The sequence below is a fragment of the Garra rufa genome, chromosome 14 (genome assembly GCF_049309525.1).
Source record: "Garra rufa chromosome 14, GarRuf1.0, whole genome shotgun sequence".
Lineage (NCBI taxonomy): Eukaryota > Metazoa > Chordata > Actinopteri > Cypriniformes > Cyprinidae > Garra > Garra rufa.
The window spans coordinates 18,132,864-18,154,220 of NC_133374.1; the positions used below are offsets into that span (position 1 = coordinate 18,132,864).

The 21,357-nt window shown below is 36.5% G+C and overlaps 1 protein-coding gene across 1 annotated transcript in view; it reads right to left on the reverse strand.

Moving 5' to 3' along the window:
• Positions 1-21,357, reverse strand: part of bcas3 (BCAS3 microtubule associated cell migration factor) — a 181,664-nt gene that overhangs the window by 82,810 nt on the left and 77,497 nt on the right. Inside the window, exons 15-16 of the mRNA XM_073817326.1 lie at positions 17,599-17,863; positions 1,285-1,435 (exon numbers count right to left, since the gene is read on the reverse strand). Of these exons, the coding sequence (XP_073673427.1) occupies positions 1,285-1,435; positions 17,599-17,863 (416 nt within the window). The remainder of the gene's footprint in view (positions 1-1,284; positions 1,436-17,598; positions 17,864-21,357) is intronic.

A 21,357-nucleotide genomic window follows, 5' to 3' on the forward strand; every position in this document is an offset into this window, starting at 1 on the left:
CAGCCACAGCTCTGAGTGCTGAACATCTGAGGGTAGAGTTTTTTGGGCATGTTGATGGGCAAAGAGAATATGAGCAGAGACAGGTAGGTGCGGGGAAACAGCTGACTGACTGACATATACATAGACACACAACACAGTTCAGCACAACATAGGACGTCTCTTGTCTGCCGCCACATATGCTAGCCTCAGCTAAGGAGAGAAAGATAAGGGATGGGACCGGACTTGAGAACAGCGACGTCTACTCTGTCACAATGTACAGCTTTGGACTCATCATGTCTGTAGAAACTAGGCAGTGGGAGCACATAAGGTCTCCGAAGCCAGAAACTAAACCAAATGCTGGGCTGAATTATTCAAGCTTCAAACTGATGCACCCTTGACAACTCTTCAAATCCAAACTAGATGAGCGAGAGCTAAAACAACCTCAACGCAAAGTGTTCTGCATGACAATGAGCTGCAGGGCCTTGTATAAATCTGCCTATTTAAAGTTGACCCGACGTGCCACTGTTTCGTTAGCGAATTTCCCATTCAAACTTTGCATTTAAATAAAAATAAACAATTGGAATAAGTCATAATTATGTTTAGTCAGTATGTAAATGCACACTGCAGTCATTGATATGGCAACCAGTCTTTACCGGCATGTTCATGTTACATGGAGAGCGACCGCATGCTACGTCCAGTGATTGTAATACATCTGGCTTAGGAACTAACAACCGACTACAGCAAAGATCCATATGCGGGAGAACGCAGGTTTGCATGTTTGTGTAAATTCAGGCAATCATCTGGCAAATGACGGTTTGATGACACTTAAGTGCTTCAGCACGAGTCAAGAGTTCATGCAAACTCATGCCATGTTTCAAATCACGACACAGTTCTCGCAAATGAGAAATACTATCGCCCGCAATGGCTGGCGCATTCATGGTCTCGCCTGGTCTGCAGCAAAAGGTAATTGTGTAAAGTTGTCATTTATAAACTGTCTAACAGATGTCAGATGTCTTAAAAAATTACCGGTATTAAGTATCTTGTAATTTCCATTAAGACCTCTTCTTGGATTGAAGTGACAACACACCAAATGGCAAAATGACCAAAAGCCTACCAGTAGGTCAAATAAGTAGCAGACTACTTATCCAGGCAGAATTTCATTTTCATAGTTAAGTAGAAACGTGAGAGTTAATGATTTGTCTTGCACTTCAGTTGGAATTCACTTGTTAATCTAAAATTAATATTAATAAATCATTAAAAGGTTAAACCAATGCCTTTAGTGCTAAATAGTGTGGAGAAACCCACCCAGTGCGCTTGGTGATGGTGCCCAATGTCATCGGCTGCTTGATCTGAGCCAGTGGAAGTACGACCGTCAAACTGGGTAATGGAGACAGGCGTGGGTTACCCATGTTGTTGTTGGTGAAGTTGTTATAGGATTCTTGGCTGGTGAGTTTGGCTGTGAAAGAATAGGGAAAAAATTAAGATTGTGAGTTTGTATTAAAAATTCAAATTCTGTAGGTCACATATTTTTTTAAGTTCAAGGAACCCTGTCGTTCCAAACTTGTATGAGTTTCTTTCTTATGTTGAACATAGAAGATATTTTTAAAATGCTGGTAATCAAACAGTTGATGATTCCCACTGACTTCCATAGTATTTCTTTCCCTACTATTACAGTGAATGGGGACCAACAACTTTTTGTGCTCAACATAAGAAAGAAAGTAGTACATGTTTGCAATGACATGAGGGTGAGTAAATGATGATAAAATGTACATATTTGGGTGAACTATCCCTTTAACACTTTTACTTAGCAAAGACGCATTAAATTACTAAAATAAGAGTAAACGCGTTTATACATCTTACATGAGATTTTAAACGTTCAATACATCAAAATCTCCTTTTTTTACATTGACAATAATAAAAAAAAAGTTTCTTGAGCACCAAATCAGCATATTAGAATGATTTCTGTAATCATCTGACACTGAAGACTGGAGTAATGGCTGCTGAAAATTCAGCTTTGCCATTACAAGAATAAATTACATTTTAAACAATGCTTTAATATAATAATATTTCATAATATTCCTGTTTTTCCGTCATTTTTGACAAAACAAATGCAGCCTCAGTAAGCATAAGCAACGACTTTTAAAAACATTAAATCAACAGCCTATAATTAAACGGTTAGTTTACCCCCAAAATGAAATTAGCCTATTATTTACTCACCCTCCAGGCATTCTAGCTGTATATGACTTCATTCTTTCAGTCAAATATAATCTGAGTTATATTAAAAATTATGCTGGCATTTTTCCAAGCTTTAGAATTGCATGGGTGGGTGTTTCTCTTCATCAGTCCAAAACAAGTCCAATAAAGTGCATCCATCCATAATAAAAAGTGCCTCACATGGCTCCAAGGGGTGAATAAAGGCCTCTTCTAGTGAATTGATGCTTTTTGTAAGAAAAATATCAATATTTAAACGTAATAACACTTTAATCTAGCTTGCGGCAACTGGTCGTACACAGCTACGGGCAGATGACGTACAATGTCGACGATGCGCATAGCCACTCAAAAGTGACGAAGGTGAACGCAGACACAAGTCATATACACCTAGTGGGTGAATTTAAATGTTTGGGTGAACTAACCCTTTAAGTCTGTATTGATATGTAGTATAAAAAAAATATGCTGAATGCTAAAACACACACAATTTATTCATAACATAGCATATCCTCTCAGGGAAACAAACACACAAGATTCAAGGTTTCCACAGTTCTCCCTTTAATTATCCACTTTTCATTTGTTTTTATGCGTTTCTTTTTATTCCAACTACTACAGGCATCAAGTTGATCCATGCTTCCGAGCACTTTTAAAAAAAGAAAAACAATATAGTACAAGATGTTCGCTGCACAAATATTCCACGCAAAGTTGAAGTGCTGCTTTTTGTTTTTTTAACTCCATTATTTTTTCCCTTTCAACGTACAATATTTCAGACCAGCCCAATAATCTCAGCGAACATTTTCCTTGCTCCAATTGTAATATGGCCAGGAAGAGGGTATTCAGGGGGTCGGAGAAATACCTGAGACACAAAATAATGATTATCTGAGGGCAAAAGCGCTGAGAGCGGCCGTGCCACAGTGTTGGAGGGGTTTTAGATCATTAGCCAGCCTCTCTGTGTCTGTCTAATACCCAGAAACGCTGTCTTTGTGCTTAACCAAAGAGAGGCCATTTAGGCCTCATGGCCCTCGATAAAGGCCTGCTTTGGCTGGAGACATTACACAAACCCCTGCGCCATTCCACACAGGGCCCGGATCTCAAGGGCCCTTAACATTTCAAAACCACTACACCCCAAGCGCAGCCACCTTTTGTGTGCAAGAGCAGCAGAAAAGAAAAGGAATTTGAACAGGAAGCAGCCTGAAAACCCATAATGGTGCTTCTGATGGACAAAGACGAGGAGTAGAGGAAGAAAAATCTTAATGAATTTAGCATCTTTCCAAGAAGGACACACTCAGCCTCGGCGCACTTTTTAACCCCCACTAAATCAAAACCCGACTCGCCCGCGGACACGCACGCAAACGCCGTCACGGCGGCAGAGCTTAAGCCCTCCAGAAGCAGACGCCTCGCATGGGATGATGTGAAACTCAGCCGCCGCATGACGTCAACCCGAGTGTGGCAGGCTTGGCCGAAACCCTCAAGAATGGCACGTCCGAGCGAGGCAAGGCGCCTGGCCAGTCAAAACGATACTGCTTATGGAGCCGTCATTTGATTAATGACTCATGTGTGATGGCCTGCGCAGTGATACATGACAAGCCAATGGAAAGAAGATCCATCAATGCAAATCCACAGCCGTCGCAGGCCTAACTCCAAGAGGCCGGCCGGGTCACCCTCTGTCACCTGACCCTTCTGTTCGAGCTCACTCCGCTCCATTTGCATTTTCTTCTAATGGCACAGACCTGGTCGCCCTGTCACTGATATCTTGTTTTTCTCCCCCAAGCTGTTCTATTTGCATCTGATAAAGCAATGAACACAAGCGATCCATCTAAGCTGACGCTTTCCATTCGTTATTTGCTTCATTTGCACACATAAACCTGCAAAAAACAACATCGGTACGCAAACACCACCCCATCACCACCGAAGTGAATTAAAAAGCGCAACCTCAACCACCGCCAAGGCGAATAACGTTCCCGGGGACAGAATATCGCAGGACGTTCCAAAGTGTCAACCGTTGAGAAATCACCAAGCTTTAGGAGCATCTGCGGAAGACTTGAATTCCCAGAAAATAGTTGCACTCTCCCAGTTTGGGAATACTTTGATATATTCTGTTTCACCCATTCATGTCTTTCGCGCTCGTCCAGGTTTCCCAGACGTGCTCCTGTAAGAGCGTAGTTCACAGGAGGTAGGGATTAGGACGGGAGGGGAGCAGGAGGGTTAAAAAAAAAAGAAAAAGAAAAAAAAGAGGGATGAGTGGAGAGGAAAAGGAACAATGGCGGTACCGCCGCACTCAGGGGAAGGCGCTGTCATGTCAAGTCTGCCTGTGCCAATTCCCAGAGCTATCATTATTAAAATACACACTTTCAAAGGAGGAGTACTACAAGTGGAAAGGGGGGGAAAAGGGAAAGTAAGTAAAAGGAGAGGCCAGAAAGTGCCGGATAAAAGCAATCCCGGTGGACAAAGTGAAAACAAATTAAAAGAACCATTATAAAACACAGATGCTGCAAAGAAAATAAACTTCACAAGATTTACTGTTTTCAGAAGAAATCAGACATCGGTGGAAAAGCCATTTCTGGTTGCCTCTGCTTTTACAGTATCTGCTCGCTGCTATTTTCAGGCTTGCAGCGGGGTCAAGCCAGCCTATGTGAAAATGGCCAACTGCCAGTCTTTTCCCCAACCGCCAGTGAATGAGAGTGCTTTTAAAGTGACAGCGGAGCTTTTTTTCTCTCGCAAAGTTTTTGGGTTGTACGGCATCCGCTTTAATGAGCAGAAACATTATATGAAACTTCCTGCTATTACCAAACGTCGTGCCGCACAAGCGTTTTCACCGTAAGACTTCAAACTGCATTAGAAAATGGGACGTTGCCATATGATTACAAGCCATTACATCATGACCGAAATTATTCACTGCTGTCTAACAGCAACACACGTATTTATCAAAGAAAATGCGAAAGCATTCAAGCATGTAATTTATTAACCAAACTACATCCGAACGTCTCGCTATGAGGCTGTCTGAAATCAGATCCAATAGTTTACAACATGTCAGCATTTACAGCTCATCAGAGGAGCACCTTGGTGACAGTGGGAATCTACACTCTTCTGTGGCTCAGATAACAGCCTTACTGAAACCATATGTGAGTTTGTTTGTTAGTGTGTGTGTGTGTGTGTGTGTGTGTATGTGTGTGTGTGAGGATGTTTCACCTCAGACGAGCAGACTTTGCAAACGGTGCATGAGAAGATGAACAGGAAGGCATCCGCAGACTCAATCAATGCACCTCGGCATGTGGCTCTGATCAGGAGCACGTAATCTGATCATGTCAATTTACTTATGGGTAAGTGGGAACCGTATTCTCTCCTCCCAGTCATGAACGCTGCAGTGTCATTTCAGACATGTCTAAATGAAACCCTATGCTGGTCTGTCAGAGGGGGGAAGAAAGAAATGTTTTAGTGAATAAGTTCAATTCAAAGCAGCAGGACGTCAATCAAGTCGCTGGTTGATAGCGCCGTAACAGCTGTAGACACTGAAGGACACACGTCACCACCAATATTTAAATTAGAGACTGACGAATAAGGGTTTATAATGGTGGATTCGTAAATTATTAGATTTAGTGCTGCTCATACTTGAAAATGTGAATACATCTATGCAATATTAATAAAATAAAAATGATAATTAAATAATTAGAATAATTGTTAACATTTAAAAAATATATACTACCAGTCAAACGCTTTTGGACAGTAAGATTTTTTAGTGTTCTTTTAAAGAAGTCTTTTCTGCTTACCAAGCCTGCATTTACTTGATATAAAGTACAGCAAAAACAGAAAAAAAAAATGTAAATAACTGTTTTCAATTTAAATGGATTTTAAAATACAATTTATTCCTATGATTTCAAATCTGAATTTTTAGCATCATTACTCCAGTCGCATGATCCTTCAGAAATCATTCTAATATTCTGGATTGCTGCTCAAAAAAACATTTATTATTATTATTATTATTATGTTGAAAACAGCTGAGTAGATTTTTTCAGGTTTCTTTGGTAAATAGAAAGTTCAGAAGAACAGCATTTATCTTAAGTACAAGTCTTTTGTAACATTATAAATGTCTTTATCATCATTTAAATATATAAAAGTATTCATTTCTATCATTTCTTTCCCAAAAAAAAAAAAAAAAAAGTATACTGCCTCCAAGTTTTTTTTAATGGTATGGTAATGTTACAAAAGCTTTTTATTTCAGATAAATGCTAAACTTTGGATATTTCTATTCATCAAAGAATTCAGAAAAAAATGTACAACTGTTTTAAAAATTGATAATAATAATAAAAAATGTTTCTTAAACAGCAAATCAGCATATTAGAATGATTTCTGAAGAATCATGTGACACTAACGACTGAGTAATGATGCTTAAAATTTAGCTTTGATTACAGGAATAAATTACATTTTAAAAAATATTATTTTATTATTTCGAATAGTAAACATATTTCACAATATTACTGCTTTTGCTGTATTTTGGATCATATAAACGCAGGCTTGGTGACAGAATAGACTTCTTCAAAAACACTCAAAATCTTACTGTTCAAAAACTTTTGACTGACACTGTATAAATTAAATAAAAATGTAATATAAATCAAATTATACAAGGTCCAAAAAAAAAAAAAAAAAATAGCAGTGCAATTCCAGTGTCGCAGCAGCTGAATGAAAAGGAAACGTAGGAGAATTTCCTGTTTCTTGTGTCTGTGCCATGGACGTGTTAAACAGCACTGACAAATGAGGTTTCCTTCAATAAATATTTAGATTTATATAGTAAAACGTCTAATGCATTTCCAAATGCACATTAAATGGAAATCTTACCCTGCCTAAACCAAGCACTATTTTCAAACTCATTAATGTAATTAAAATATCTAGTATCCAACCACAACATCAACCCAGCAGAACTGCCAAAGTTCATAATTACAACCAAAATTACAAACCAAAGGTTTTAACTGGTAGAAGCCTGAAAGGAGTCTGCGTTAAATAATATCAAAGAATCTACAATAAGAAATTACAAACCAGACATTCCATCATCACTAGTCTTGATTTGACAATATGGCAAAAACATGCATATCCAACAGCTGCTTCAGCCACAAAATAGGCAATATAATCCATTTATTTGCTTACCATAAAATTATACTGTGCAAACAGAAACATATCAGTGCTTTCATTTCCTCAGTGCAATTTGTGGTTTGGGTTAAAGTTACACTTTAAAAAAAGAAAAAAGTATAGTCCATGTAAAAGTACTCAACCACCAAAGCTTCTAAAACACATCTTAATGGGATAAAATATATACAATATATAATTCTAAATTAATATTTCAAACAATCATATTTGACAGCAAGAGGAGGAATGCTGCAGTGCATCATGGTACAGAGAAAATTTCACTGTGGGACAGTGCAGGGTCTCGGGTCATGAGAAGTGTCAAAATCACATTTCCTCACAGTGGGAAAGGGCAGCACATCATCATGGCTCAATCTGCCTGATAAAGACACACCAGCCCACTCAAAAAGTTTTCGCATGAGAGCGAGACAAACAAACAAAAAAAAAACATACCAGGCCACCCAGGCCAAACAACAACACAGTCTCAATGAGATGTTTACAATCGCTGTGCCAGGGACAAGACAATGCTGAAAGTAGAAACTGAAAAAAAGGAAGAGATGTTCTTAGAAAATTATATTTAAGATTAAAATTAAGCATAAAAATGTCCAGTAAAATGGAACAAACAACAAATATGTATATATAAAGTACAACCGCTTAAAATGGCACAAACAAGCAGTTTTTTATTGTTTCTGTGTGTGTATATATATACACACACACACATGCAAACAATAAAAAACTGCTTGTTATATATATATATATATATATATATATATATATATATATATATATATATATATATATAGTAGTAGTTATATATGTAGTAAAATGTATTTTTAAATATTTTGTATATCTTATATATATATTATAAGATGCCAAACAGGAAATAATTATATATATATTGTTATAAGTCTGAACATATAAACGTAAATCTGAATATATAGTTATAATTCTGAATATATAAATGTAAATTGTAAATATATAGAATTAGATCTGAATATATAAATGTAAATTGTAAATTTATAGAAGTAAATCTGAATATATAGTTATAAGTCTATAACTATGACTATATAATATATAATAAATAATAAATATATATGACTATATAAAGTACAAACGTTTAAAATGACAAAAAAGTAGTTTACTAGAAGTTTGCAAACAATAAAAAAGTAAAAAAGATATACAAAATATTAAAAAACACATTTTACTACATTATAAATGTTTATATATATTTATATATATTACATTTTATTATTATATTTGTACACACACACACACACACACACACATACATACATACATATATTATGAGGTGCCAAACAGTATAATTATATTAAAAATAATTAAAAATCTGAATATATAAATGTAAATTATGAATATATAGAATTATACAAAACCAAAAATATACAAGTAAATAAGTATATTTTCACTTAAGTATATATTCAGATTAACTTCAATATATTCAAAATTATAAGTATATATTCAGATTTATATTTATTTATTCAGACTTATAACTATATTTTCAGATTTACATTTGTATACTCAGACCTATAAGTCTATATTCAGATTTACTTCTATATATATTCAGAGCTTTAAGTACACATACAGATTTACTTCTATATTTAGATTTTTATATAATTATTTCTTGTTTATACATACACATACACACACACACACACACACATATACATATATATATATATAGATAGATAGATAGATATAGATATTATTTTTTAACACAAGATTTAAAAAAAATAATAATAACGAATGATATTCATACTAAATTAATAAATAAATAAATGTGAAAAATCTGGTCAAAGACGACCAATAAAAGTCCATAACAAAACATTTCTCTTTAAGGCATAAGTCGGAGAGGAAGCATTGCTGTTTGCTTTTAAGAGTAGGCCATTCATAAAATTCAGGACAAATTACAGAGTAACTTCAGCCCTTTTGCTGGATTAGATTCATATCAAGACACAAAAAGTAGTGGCATGATTCAGGCCTAAGTATGTTTCCTCTCTCTGCCAATGGAGTGAAATAAGGTCCTTCATTTGCAACTGGCTGTCAACAAAAAGCTAAGAACACAGCGCCACACAGAGGCCTAGACGGGTACTGTTGCCCAGCAATAGGACTAGACTTTGCAACCAGAGTAATAAATCTTCAGGATAGGGAGTCTGAATGAGAGCGTACATGATGCAGAGTTGTGGTATGTTAAAACAAGAGCGGCGCTTTGATGCCTGGGCTGATTGCACGTCTGTTGTTTTGCGAGCGGAGGAGCTGAGCTTTATCTTTGAGAGCCGGAGAGCCGCTGTGAAGCTGTGATGGAATTTAAGTGTGTGTGTGTGTGTGTGTGTGTGTGTGTGTGTGTGTGTGTGTGTGTGTGTGTGTGTGTGTGTGTGTGTGTGTGTGTGCCACAAACAAGGGAGGAGGCAGTTTGTGATTACAGAGAGTGTTTGCTGGCCCTGCCCGTACAGATCAGATCGGCTCATCTGGCTGCATGTCCGACAGACACACAGACACACACACAGACACACACAGACACACACAGACACACACAGACACACACAGACACACAGACACACACAGACGGAGAGAGAGAGAGAGTAAACAGAAGAGATCTGATGGTTGTAAATGATTCAGCACAGGACTCAGTGAGTGTGACACACGCTTCACCGCCACACTCGACACGAAAGGAAAACTTAGAATCTGCTTTAAAGGCAGTACAACCAAACAACAAACATAAAACATTAAATGGAAAACGATGAATGTTTAGTTCCATATTTCAAACTGAGATTTGAAACTGGATTAGATGATATACACAAAAATACCACCAGTGGAAAAACTATCTTTCACTGCAAATTACAAGACTAGTTCAAAAGTTTTTGTACAGTAAGATTTTGAATGTTTTTTTAAGAAGTTTCTTCTGCTCCCCAAGCCTGCATTTATTTTTATTTTATAATATTTTATAATATAATTTTACTGTTTAAAATAATGGTTTTCTATTTTAATATATTTTAAAAATTTTCAAAGCTGAATTTTCAGCATCATTACTCCAGTCTTCAGTGTCACATTATCCTTCAGAAATTATTCTAAAATGGTGATTTTCTGTTTAAGAAACATTTATTATTATCATTATCAATATTTAAAACTTGAGTAGTTCAGTATTTAGATCAGCATTTATCTGAAATAAAAAGCTTTTGTAACATTATACACTACAACATTTAAAAGCTTGGAGTCAGTATAATTTATATTTTGGGGAAAGAAATGATAGAAATTAATACTTTTATTTAGCAAGGAAGCTTTGAATTGATCAAAAATGATTTCTATTTCAGATAAATGCTGTTCTTCTGAACTTTCTATTCATCAAAGAAACCTGAAAACATTGTTTTCAACACAATAATAATAATGAACGTTTTTTAACAGGAAATCAAAACATTAAAACGATTTCTGAAGGATTGTGTGAATTGAGTAATGATGCTAAATATCTGATTTGAAATCACAGTAATAAATAGCTGTAGTAATTGAATATATTTTAAAATGTTATTTTAAATAGTAAAAATATTTCAGAATTGTACTGTTTTGCTGTACTTTGGATCAAATAAATGCAGGCTTGGTGAGCAGAAGAGACTTTGTTAGAAAATCTTAGTGTTCAAAAACTTTGGACTGGTAGTGTATATTATTGACTTGGAGTGAAAAACTTACAATAATACATTTTTTTCAATGCAAATTACACTACGGTTAAGGTCTGTAATTTTTATTTTTATTTTGAGTCTCTTATGTTCACCAAGGGTGCTTTTATTTGAACAATTCACACTGGATTTATTCAAAAAGTACAGTAAAACAGTAATATTGTATATATGCAATTTAAAGTAACCTTTTTCCATGTTAATACATTTGAAAATGTAATTTATTCTTGTGATGGCAAAGCTGAATTCTCAGCATCATTCCTCCAGTCTTCAGTGTCACATGATTCGTCAGAAATCATTCTGATGTCTAATTTGTTTAATATTTTTGTGGAAACAGTGCTACTTTTTTTCCTATGATTCCTTGATGAATAGAAAGTTCAAAAGAACAGCATTTATTTGAAATTAATTTTTTTTTAAACATTATAAATGTCTTCACGGTCACTTTTGATCAATTTAACGCATCCTTGCTGAACTTACAAAATACGAGTGAAAAAATTATTTCAAGAGTTGAATGAATGTCATTAATAACCACAGCGTTGAGGTTTTTAAAACAGTTTGCTCCAAACAACATTGTGTCATCAGCTCTGCAAAAGCGTCCATGTCTGGCTGTTTTTGCTTTAAGATGATGAATGGTGTAAACAGGCGTAGTTACTGATAAAACAAGCCTGAAACCCAAACAAGCCGTATGCTGACATTAAATGGCTCAAAGGAAGTATCCCGTTATCCCCAACTCAATAACAGCGAATTAACAGCTTCCTGTTGCACCTTGTTTTTCCTTTCAAAATAGTCAATGAACATACGCGCAGAGAGAGACCACCAAGTTTTGTCAAACCGACACTGAATTTCCTGTAAGCGCCAAGCTGATGTGACCGCCTCAGTCCAGACGGCTCTTTCCATCGCACTCCTCACATCCTCGCGCATGGCCGACACAGAGCTTAACCGCTGCACAGCATGGCTACCAAAGCCACATGTGCCCTAAACACTCGCGCGAATGGAAACCATACAACAGTTATGCTTCAAAAAGCATTTTCTTTTGGCATTTAGGTAGAAAAAAGGCATACTGACAAAACAACTTAGCAGAAATCAGCACCTAAGCGAATGAATTAACTGTCTGTTAGCAGCGCCGAACAAAGAGAGACTTGTTGAATTATCTAACAATGCCATGGACCTAAGGCGAAGGGGATGTGGCGCCTAAAATAGATTGAAAAAACTCCACAATTAAACTGGGAGAGAAGAAAGCCCGATTGTGGTTTCTATTTTTACAGAGTGCCAGCTCTGAAGGATGTGTACTTCTCTAGTTCCTTCCCTAAATCAATGAGTTGTCACAGGAGACAATTGCCAGTCTACTGTTGTGGCTACTGCGCAGCAGCTTTTCTTAACAATCATTTATTTTTGCCGCCTCCGTTCGCGCTCACAGACCCAAAAATGAACAAAACTGACGGAAAAGCAAACGGAAAGTGACGCTGATAGCCTTTTCTCTTTTTGTGCCTGATAACTAATCATGGCGGAAAAGGATTTAAAAGTGTGACAACCACAAAAACAATTTTGCTGGTTTAGCGATGACGTAAAATGCTGTTTTCTAGAGAAGGAAAATGCTGAAATTGTTATTTATTTGTAGAAATCCTGTTGTCATTACATTGTTTAGTGTTACATCGTTTTTAAGCAAAAGTTTATTTTTATATTTTACTTTTTATAATACTTTATTCAGCAAAGATGCATTAAATTGATCAAAAGTGACTATGAACTTTCTACTCAAAGAAAAAATATACTGTATTGTGCTTTACACAAATATATTAAACAGCACAACTGTTTTCAACATTAATAATAATAATAATAATGTTTCTTGAGCACCAAATCAGCATATTAGAATGATTTATAAAGGATCATGTGACACTGAAGACTGGAGTAATGATGCTGAAAATTCAGCAATAACATCACAGGAATAAATTACATTTAAAAAAAATGTTAAAATAGAAAACAGTTAATTTAAATAGTAAAATTATTTCAAAATTTGTATGTTTTTGCTGTACTTTGGATCAAATAAATGCAGGCTAAGTGAGCAGAAGGATTTAAAAGAAATACAGTCAGAATTGCAAGATAAAAACTAAAAATGGACTTTTTTTCGTGCAAATGTGAGTTTCTATCTCGCAATTCTTCTTATTTTCTCAGAATTGCGAGATATAACTCTCAACTGCAAACTATAAAGTCAGAATTGTGAGATATAAACTCGCAATTGTCAGTTATAAAGCAAGAGTTGCAAGTTAAAAACTCGAAATTCTGACTTTTTTCAGACAGTTCAGATTTTTTTTTTAGAATTGGGAAATATAAACTTGCAATTTCTAGTTAAAGTTCAATTTTGAGGGGAGAATTGCGACTTCTTTACAAAAAAAAAACATTCAAAATCTTACTGTTCAAAAACTTTTGACTAAGATTTTGAATGAAAAAAAAACAGAATTGCGACTTCTTTACAAAAAAAAAAACATTCAAAATCTTACTGTTCAAAAACTTTTGTCTGTAATGTATAATATAACATTTGAGTGAAAAAAGGATATTAATAACTTTTATTTTTTATTTTATTTTAAGTCTCTTATGTTTACCAAGGGTTTATTTATTTTAAAAAAATCAATCACTGTTTTTATTCAAAAGTACAGTAAAACAGTAATATTTAGAAATAGAAACGGCTGTTTAAAAAAAAATTAATAATATAATAATAGTATTGCAGTTTCACTGTGTTTTTGATTAAATAAATGCAGGCAATTTTAAATCTATGAAATTACAATTGAATAAAAATGATTAAGAATTAATTTCACTGCAATTCAGTTTATTAAACAAATGTGTAGCATGTTAGGAAAGGTCTAGTTAAAAGTGTGAAGAAGAGCAATGTGTATTTTGTAATCAAGAACAAAATCGTAAACAAGAAAGTAAAAAAAAATTAATGACTGGTTTGCAAATACAGCAAACATCTCCGGCAGTGGCTCGAGCATTCCAGCTCCAAGTATGAGCCCATAGGAGAGGCCCTGAGGGACTACGGAAAAGTGCAGACCACTTTGTCTCCCTTTCTCCCCCACACGTTTCATCTTAATTCAAAAGCCACATCCTGCTATCCTCCCATCTTTTGGCTTAAGGAATTATGGAATGATCCTTGAGGTTATAAAATCCGGACAGTCTAAGGTTTGCCTCTAAGGCATACGAGCTGCCTCAGACTTCTGTTTCTTAGATTCCCCCATCCTGTTCCCAGTACAAAAAATGTCACCTCAGAACCCTGTTGTCAAAGTGTCTCATCGGGCTGAAGCTGATAGGACTAATTGTTGACAGGTGCATCTAATGCCTGGCTTTGAAAAGTGAGTCTGATTTACGACAGGGCTTCTGAGGCCCACTTTCACGGCTGCTGGTAACCATCCCTACACGGGACGCCAAACATTCCGGCCCTGTGATGTCACAGCTTTGCTCGACTCAAAGGGAAAAAACAAACATTTTCTTGATACCGTCAAAAGTCACTTAAATTAATTATATCATTATTTAAAAGAAAAGGAGGAGAATGTAATAGAAAATTATATATATTAAATATAATAGTAGACACTGTAAATCAGTAAAATGCAATGCAGCAGTCAATTTGACTATTTTAATACTTAGATTTGCATTTATTTAGATTTGGATAAAAGTGGATTCTAAAATAAAATAAAATTTAATTACATAAATAAATTCAATAAATTAAATTACATTTATATAGTCAATCAAATTTAAATTTTAACTTGTTTTTAAAAAAAATGTTAATGCTGAAAATCAGCAAGATATTGAAGCCATTTTTGCCACTGAATAAAAAAATAAATAAAAAATAGTTTATTGCAAGTTTTTATCTAACTTTTTTCTCTGAATTGAGTGATACAAATTTGCAATTCAGATTTTTTTTCCGAGATAAGCACACAATTCTTTTTCTTCTCAAAATTGTCAGAAATAAAATCATAATTGCATGATATACACACAATTGTGAGTTATAAAGTCAGAATTGCAAGAAAAAAAGTCTGAAAGTCGCAAATCCGAGTGTAATCTTGCAATTTTGACTTTTTTCCTCAGAATGAGATATAAACTCGCAATTCTGAGAACATAACATTTTTTCCCTCAAAATTAGACTTTACCCACAAATAGCGAGTTTATATCTCCCAATACTGAGAAAAAAAGTCAGAATTGCGTGAAAAAAGCCAGAATTGCAATATACAAACTCGCATTTGCCAGAAAAAAGTGACTTTAACAGTTTTAAGTTTATATCTTGCAATTCCAAGTTTGTAATCACACAATTCTTACTTCATATCTCAAAATTTTAACTTCATAATTCTCAATTGTTCTCAATTTTGAGAAAAAAAAATGTGTGAAAAAAGTCAAAATTGCACATTTGTGTCACGCAATTCGCAAATGCGTGTTTGTATCTTGCAATTCTGACTTTTCCCCTCAGAATGATGAGATTATTATCAGAATTGTGTGAAAAGTCAGAATTGCGAGATACAAACTCAGATTTGCAAGAAAAAAGTCAGAATTTTGAGTTTTTATTTTGCAATTGACTTTATAACTCACAATTGTGAGTTTATATGATGATGACGACATTTTTTTCTCAGAACTGGGAGATATAAACCTGAGAGGAAAAAAAAATAATATGTTCTCAGAATTGCAAGTTTATATCTCAATTCTGAGAAAAAAATTCTAGAACTGTGTTAATTTTTTTTGCTATTTTATTATTTCTTAGAATTTCAAGTTTAAGTCTCACAATTTTAACTTTATAACACAATAACTTTATAACAGAGTTATTGTGCGTTTATATCACACAATACTGAGAAAAACGTCAGAATTGTGAGTTAAAAAGTTACCGTTTTTATATTTTATTCAGTGGCAGTAACGGGCTTCCATAGCAAGACACAATGCAGTAGCCAAATAAATTATTTTGATGTATTATATTGAAGCTTTTACATTTCACCAATTTACATTTATTTGAAGTAATTCTGTAAACAATTTTTTGAAGTGTCAGTATGGTGTCATCTGACATATGACTTTGGGTGACAGAGTAAGCGAAGCTCTCTTGAACCCTTTGGGAAGCTCTCCAAACACCCTGCAGCTGACTGGAGTCTCCCTGAGTACGTATCAGCGGGATGCTTTGGGCGAGCACGGGGGTATTGATTAATCAAGACCTCTGCTTTATGGAGTGGGGAGTGCTGATGGGCAAACAACACTGACAGGCGTGCCAGCTCCTGTGGCAATCAGCTCAGAGATGAGAAGTGTGTGTGCAGGCGGTGGGTGTGTATGTACGTAACGGTCAGACATGGTCAGTGAGAGTGTGTTTGCAGCCAGGGACAGTGTTTGACAAACATCACAGTGTTGTGACAGAGGTCAACAGACTCAATCGCAAGGTCTACTAGGGTGACTCGATTAACTCCTGACTGGCCAGGATCTACTAGCTACATTTCAACTTCTAGCAAGATACATGAGAAATGTAACTCTTAAAGGGAGAGTTCACCCAAAAAGGAAAATTTGGTCATTAATTACTTACCCTCATGTCGTTCCAAACCAGTAAGATCTTCGCTCACCTTCAGAACACAAATTATGGTATTTTTTGTGAAATCCAAGCATTTTCTGACCCTGCATAGTCAGCAATGCAACCGACGTGTCAAGGCCGAGAAAGGAAGTAAGGATTGTTAAAATAATCCAACCTTAATTTTATGAAGCTACGAGAATACTTTTTGTATGCAAAGAGAACAAAAACTACTAGTTTATTCAAAAATTTCTTCTCTTCCATGTCAGACTTTGCTGGACGTTCAGGAGAGTATCACGACGCTGGCGTTCTGATGTAGAACCTGGTCTGAAACACGTCTGAAGATTTCAACAGAGAGGACAACTTACGATTTTTTTGCCCATCCTTACTTATTTGAACCAGAATATACAGATGAAGAAATAAGAGAGATGAACGTTCTACGTCAGAGTGCCAGCTTCTGTGTCAGTACCATATGTGTGTTGTGGTTCTCTCATGAACGTATGTCAAACACTGACACGGAAGAGAAGAAATTCTTGAACGATTTCATTTTCTTTTTCTCGTAGAATTCTCGTAGCTTCAGAAAATTACAGTTGAACCACTGATGTCACATGGACTATTTCAACGATGTCCTTACTTCCTTTTTTGTGTCAGTTGCAAAAATATCTTAATTTGTGTTTTGAAGATGAATCAAGGAAAAACCTAGACCGAACCAAAAAACCTAGAACTGATCGCAAAAGTAGTTTTCGCCAGGCTCACGATCTAATCTAATGTGAGCCAAGGATTCCAACGACATTAAAGGCTTGAGTCTGCGTCTGACTGTTTATTAGAGTTACGAGCAATTTGGTGCTTTTAAATGCTGTAGCGCCCCTGTCAGGCCGATTGGGGTGAGCCTTGGTGACGTTGTTGGCGGTGTGAGTACTACCATACCCCCAAGTTTCAAGTCCCTACGATTTACGGTTTGGTCTGCATGATCAGTTTTACATAGAGATTGCTGATCCTTGGCCATTCTAACAATTACATTAGGGTTTCAGTGCTATGTGCCTAAAATAGTCCAGAGTAATTAAAAATTTAACAAAAAAAAAGGTGTTTGCTAACCATGTAGTGGTGATCCAGATGGGCTACTAGAGAGTCCAGGAATGGGGCTACATCGGCCGCCCTGTTTGCTGCTCAGTTCTTGCTCGATCTCCTCCAGTCCGGCACTCTTCTGGAAACGGCTCATGCGATTGACCACACGTGGAGACATGTGCGTGCGTGCGCATGGCGGTCCACCATACGGGTTGATGGGAAAGACATGAGAGGTACCACGAAGAGTACTGATCACCACCCACCGACAGTCGTGGCTGAAGCAGATGTCCTGCACCTAGACCAAGGGTAAGAGAAGACAAAGATGAAGCTCACACTCAACTTTCAGATTTGAGTTGGATTCGGATTCGAAAACGAACAATATGTATGAAATCAAAATTACAGGATGTTTTTTGAGTGTTGGGTCTTGAATGAACAGTATGAACAATATGGCAATGCCTTTGCTTCAAAATTTGGCTTAAAAGTGGTATCTGTTACTTCTTAGGTATCTTCTTATGTATTAGGACATACATTCAAGGGATTAGTTCACTTCCAGAACAAAAATATACAGATGATTTACTCACCCCTTGTTATCCAAGATGTTCATGTCTGTCTTTCTTTCTTCAGTCGTAAAGAAGTGATGTTTTTTGGAGGAAAACATTTCAAGATTTCTCTTCATATAGTGGACTTCTATGGGGCCGAGAATTAGAATTTCCAAAATGCAGTTTAAATGCAGCTTCAAAGGGCTATAAACAATCCCAGCTGAGGAAGAAGGGTTGTATCTAGTGAAATGATTGGTTATGTTTTGTTTTTTAAATTACAATTTATACACTTAAACCAAAAATGCTCATTTTGTCTAGCTCTGCGAAGTAGACTCTGTGCACTCTGGTTCAATACAGTTAGTTTATGTCGAAAAACTCCCATCTAATTTTTCAAAATCACCCTACATCGCTGTTTTACCTTTTTCTGTTAAGAGCGTTTGATCTTTGCACGTTCACTTTGTAAACACTGGGTCAGTACTTTTTAAGTTTTAGGAGAACATGAAATGGGAGTTTTTCGACATACCCTAACTTTCAAGAACCAGAGTGCACAGAGTATGCATGAGCACCGCAGAGCTACACAAAATGAGCATTCGTGGTTAAAACAGGTTAATAACAGATTTCACTAGATAAGGCCCTTTGAAGCTGCATTTAAACTGCGTTTTAGAAGTTCAAACTTGCGGGCACCAGAGAAGTCCACTATATGGAGAAAATTCCTGAAATGTTTTCCTCAAAAAACATTTCTTTATGACTGAAGAAAGAAAGACATGAACATCTTCGATGAGAAAGGGGTGAGTAAATTATTTGTACATGTTTGTTCTGGAAGTGATTTGTTTAATCCTTTAAACAATTTATTGAAAAAAAAAAAAAACATTGTTAAGACTTGGTTCTAACCATTGCTTATTAATTGGATGAAAGCAGACCTGAAAAGCTGTTCAAATAAAACATGCGCACATGAATCACCCACAATATGACTAATGACATGCATTTGGAAAACAGACTTTCACTTCATGCCAACTTTAAGGAATGCAACCTGACTTCTGTTGGAATTTTCACTAGTGTTAGTCATAAGAAAGATGATGTTTTCATAAAGAGTTTCTGGCAAAGATAAACAGATAAAATCTCTAAAAAATGTTTTGCGAAACGTTTGAGAGGAATGAGAAAGAGGTGTTGGTAATCACGCCTAGGCACTGGGATGAAGAGGTTTCAGAACTGAACACCAGATCTTGGTTGCCGGTGTGAAAAACCTGAATATCTAACTAGCTTTTGTATTTATAAATATCTTAAAGGTTGTATCAGCGATTTCTAGCCTAAAACAAAGTGTCAATTTCAGCTGACCTTTCTTCACGATCCGCTCGCTGCCTGCCCCATAAATTGTCTGTGAAAAAACCGCGTCTCTCTGGTCAGCCTAGGGTCTGAGATATGCCAAAAAAACAATCGGCACTACCAACCTTTCCACAGATAAACAAACAGTGTTCCAACCAATCAGCGTCAGGGGTTTGGTGTTGTGGACTTTCCTACTGGTGCAGGGATGTGAGGGAGGCGGAGCGAAAGTCCACAACACCAAACCCCTGACGCTGATTGGTTGGAACACTGTTTGTTTATCTGTGGAAAGGTTGGTAGTGCCGATTGTTTTTTTGGCATATCTCGGACCCTAGGCTGACCAGAGAGACGCGGTTTTTTCACAGACAATTTATGGGGCAGGCAGCGAGCGGATCGTGAAGAAAGGTCAGCTGAATTTGACACTTTATGTTTCAGGCTAGAAATCGCTGATACAACCTTTAAAACAGACAATCCATGAAACAGCAACACTCTTATGTTCAGTCTACGTTATTTTTAAATTGTTGGTCTGTGTATGCATGAGCCTGATGGCTGTCGAATCACACCCTGTTTTTTCAGCATCTTACGTCATGAGCATAATTTTAGAAGACAGTGTCTTCTGACTGTTTCTGAACATAAGAAGCTCTATGAATTGATGGTAGACCTTCCCCAACACATGGTCCACAAATTTTACACTTGGCTTTACCATAGAGCTCTCTGCCATCAGCAAGGTTCAGCTAATGGCTTTTTTACGGCACTTTTTATGGATAGCCATCAGCTACTGGAATGCAGCTGTCTGGAGATCTGTCTGATTCTGGGTCATTCTGCTCTATCTGTCTCAGATCAGTCTCACGTTGAAAACGCCAACCCAAAGATGAGCAAATGAATCAAGATCAATGAACTGTTTCCTGTTCAGGGATGACGATGCTCAACCTGGAGGTGTAAAAATAAGATTCAGGTGAGCAAAGACAAGGACTGAGATCTTTAAATCAGTTAATCAGACACAAATCAAATGAGCTGTTTGGTCAGTCATGTGCTGCTCAGAACAGCTAAAACAGTGTATGGCTTCAGGCAACACAGCCTTGTGGGTTATTTACCTTCACGCACACTAAGGTCAGTCTGGAGCGAGCTGGGAGTCAGCACAAGCACAGTCAATCAGCCAGCCAGATAAGGCCGGGTGCCTGCGTCCGCCCACAAGGCATTATCACTCCTTTTATTTGTTCTGTACAAGATAATGCGTCTTGGAGGGTGCTTGCTTTCTGCAGTTTGCGCTGTTTACAATGCCAGATCAAAGCCAACGCATGGCCAGGCAGCAAACCTGGCATGAGCCAGTGACAGATTAACCACCTTTCTCATCTCAGCGGACCTGCGGGCCACCTCGGCCCTGTGCTCACAAAGGAGGGAAAATGAGAATGTTTTACACGCTCGGTTCCAGCTCTCTGCCATGCCTGGAGGTGCCGGGTAAGGTAATCACACCTTCAGTATAAGGAGCAGGAACGAAAAGAATTTAAACTTCACCCACGGGCCAGTACCCAACTTACAATTTGGCCTTTTTCACCTGGCTGAGAGTGCACTTCAAGGGTAAAAGGACAAAGTGAATTGCTAAAACACAAAAAAGAAGGGAAAAAGCACTTTAATGGGCTTAACCCTCTGATATTGTTATTCTGGGAGTCACACTTGTGTTGTTCACAGTCAAAAGTGATGGAACACCTGAAATGTAACTTTTTTTATTGTCAATAAAATCAATATAATATATTTTGTTCCATAATATTTTTCCTTGTTTGTTTTGTATTTTGAGAGAATTTTTCTAACATTTTTATATTACTTTTCAATTATGGCAGTATTTCATGTTAAAATGTAGACAATGCCTTTAAAGTCCAATTTTTGAAGTCAGATTAGTGCAATCTGGTCGGAGTAAAACTCCATGGTTTAG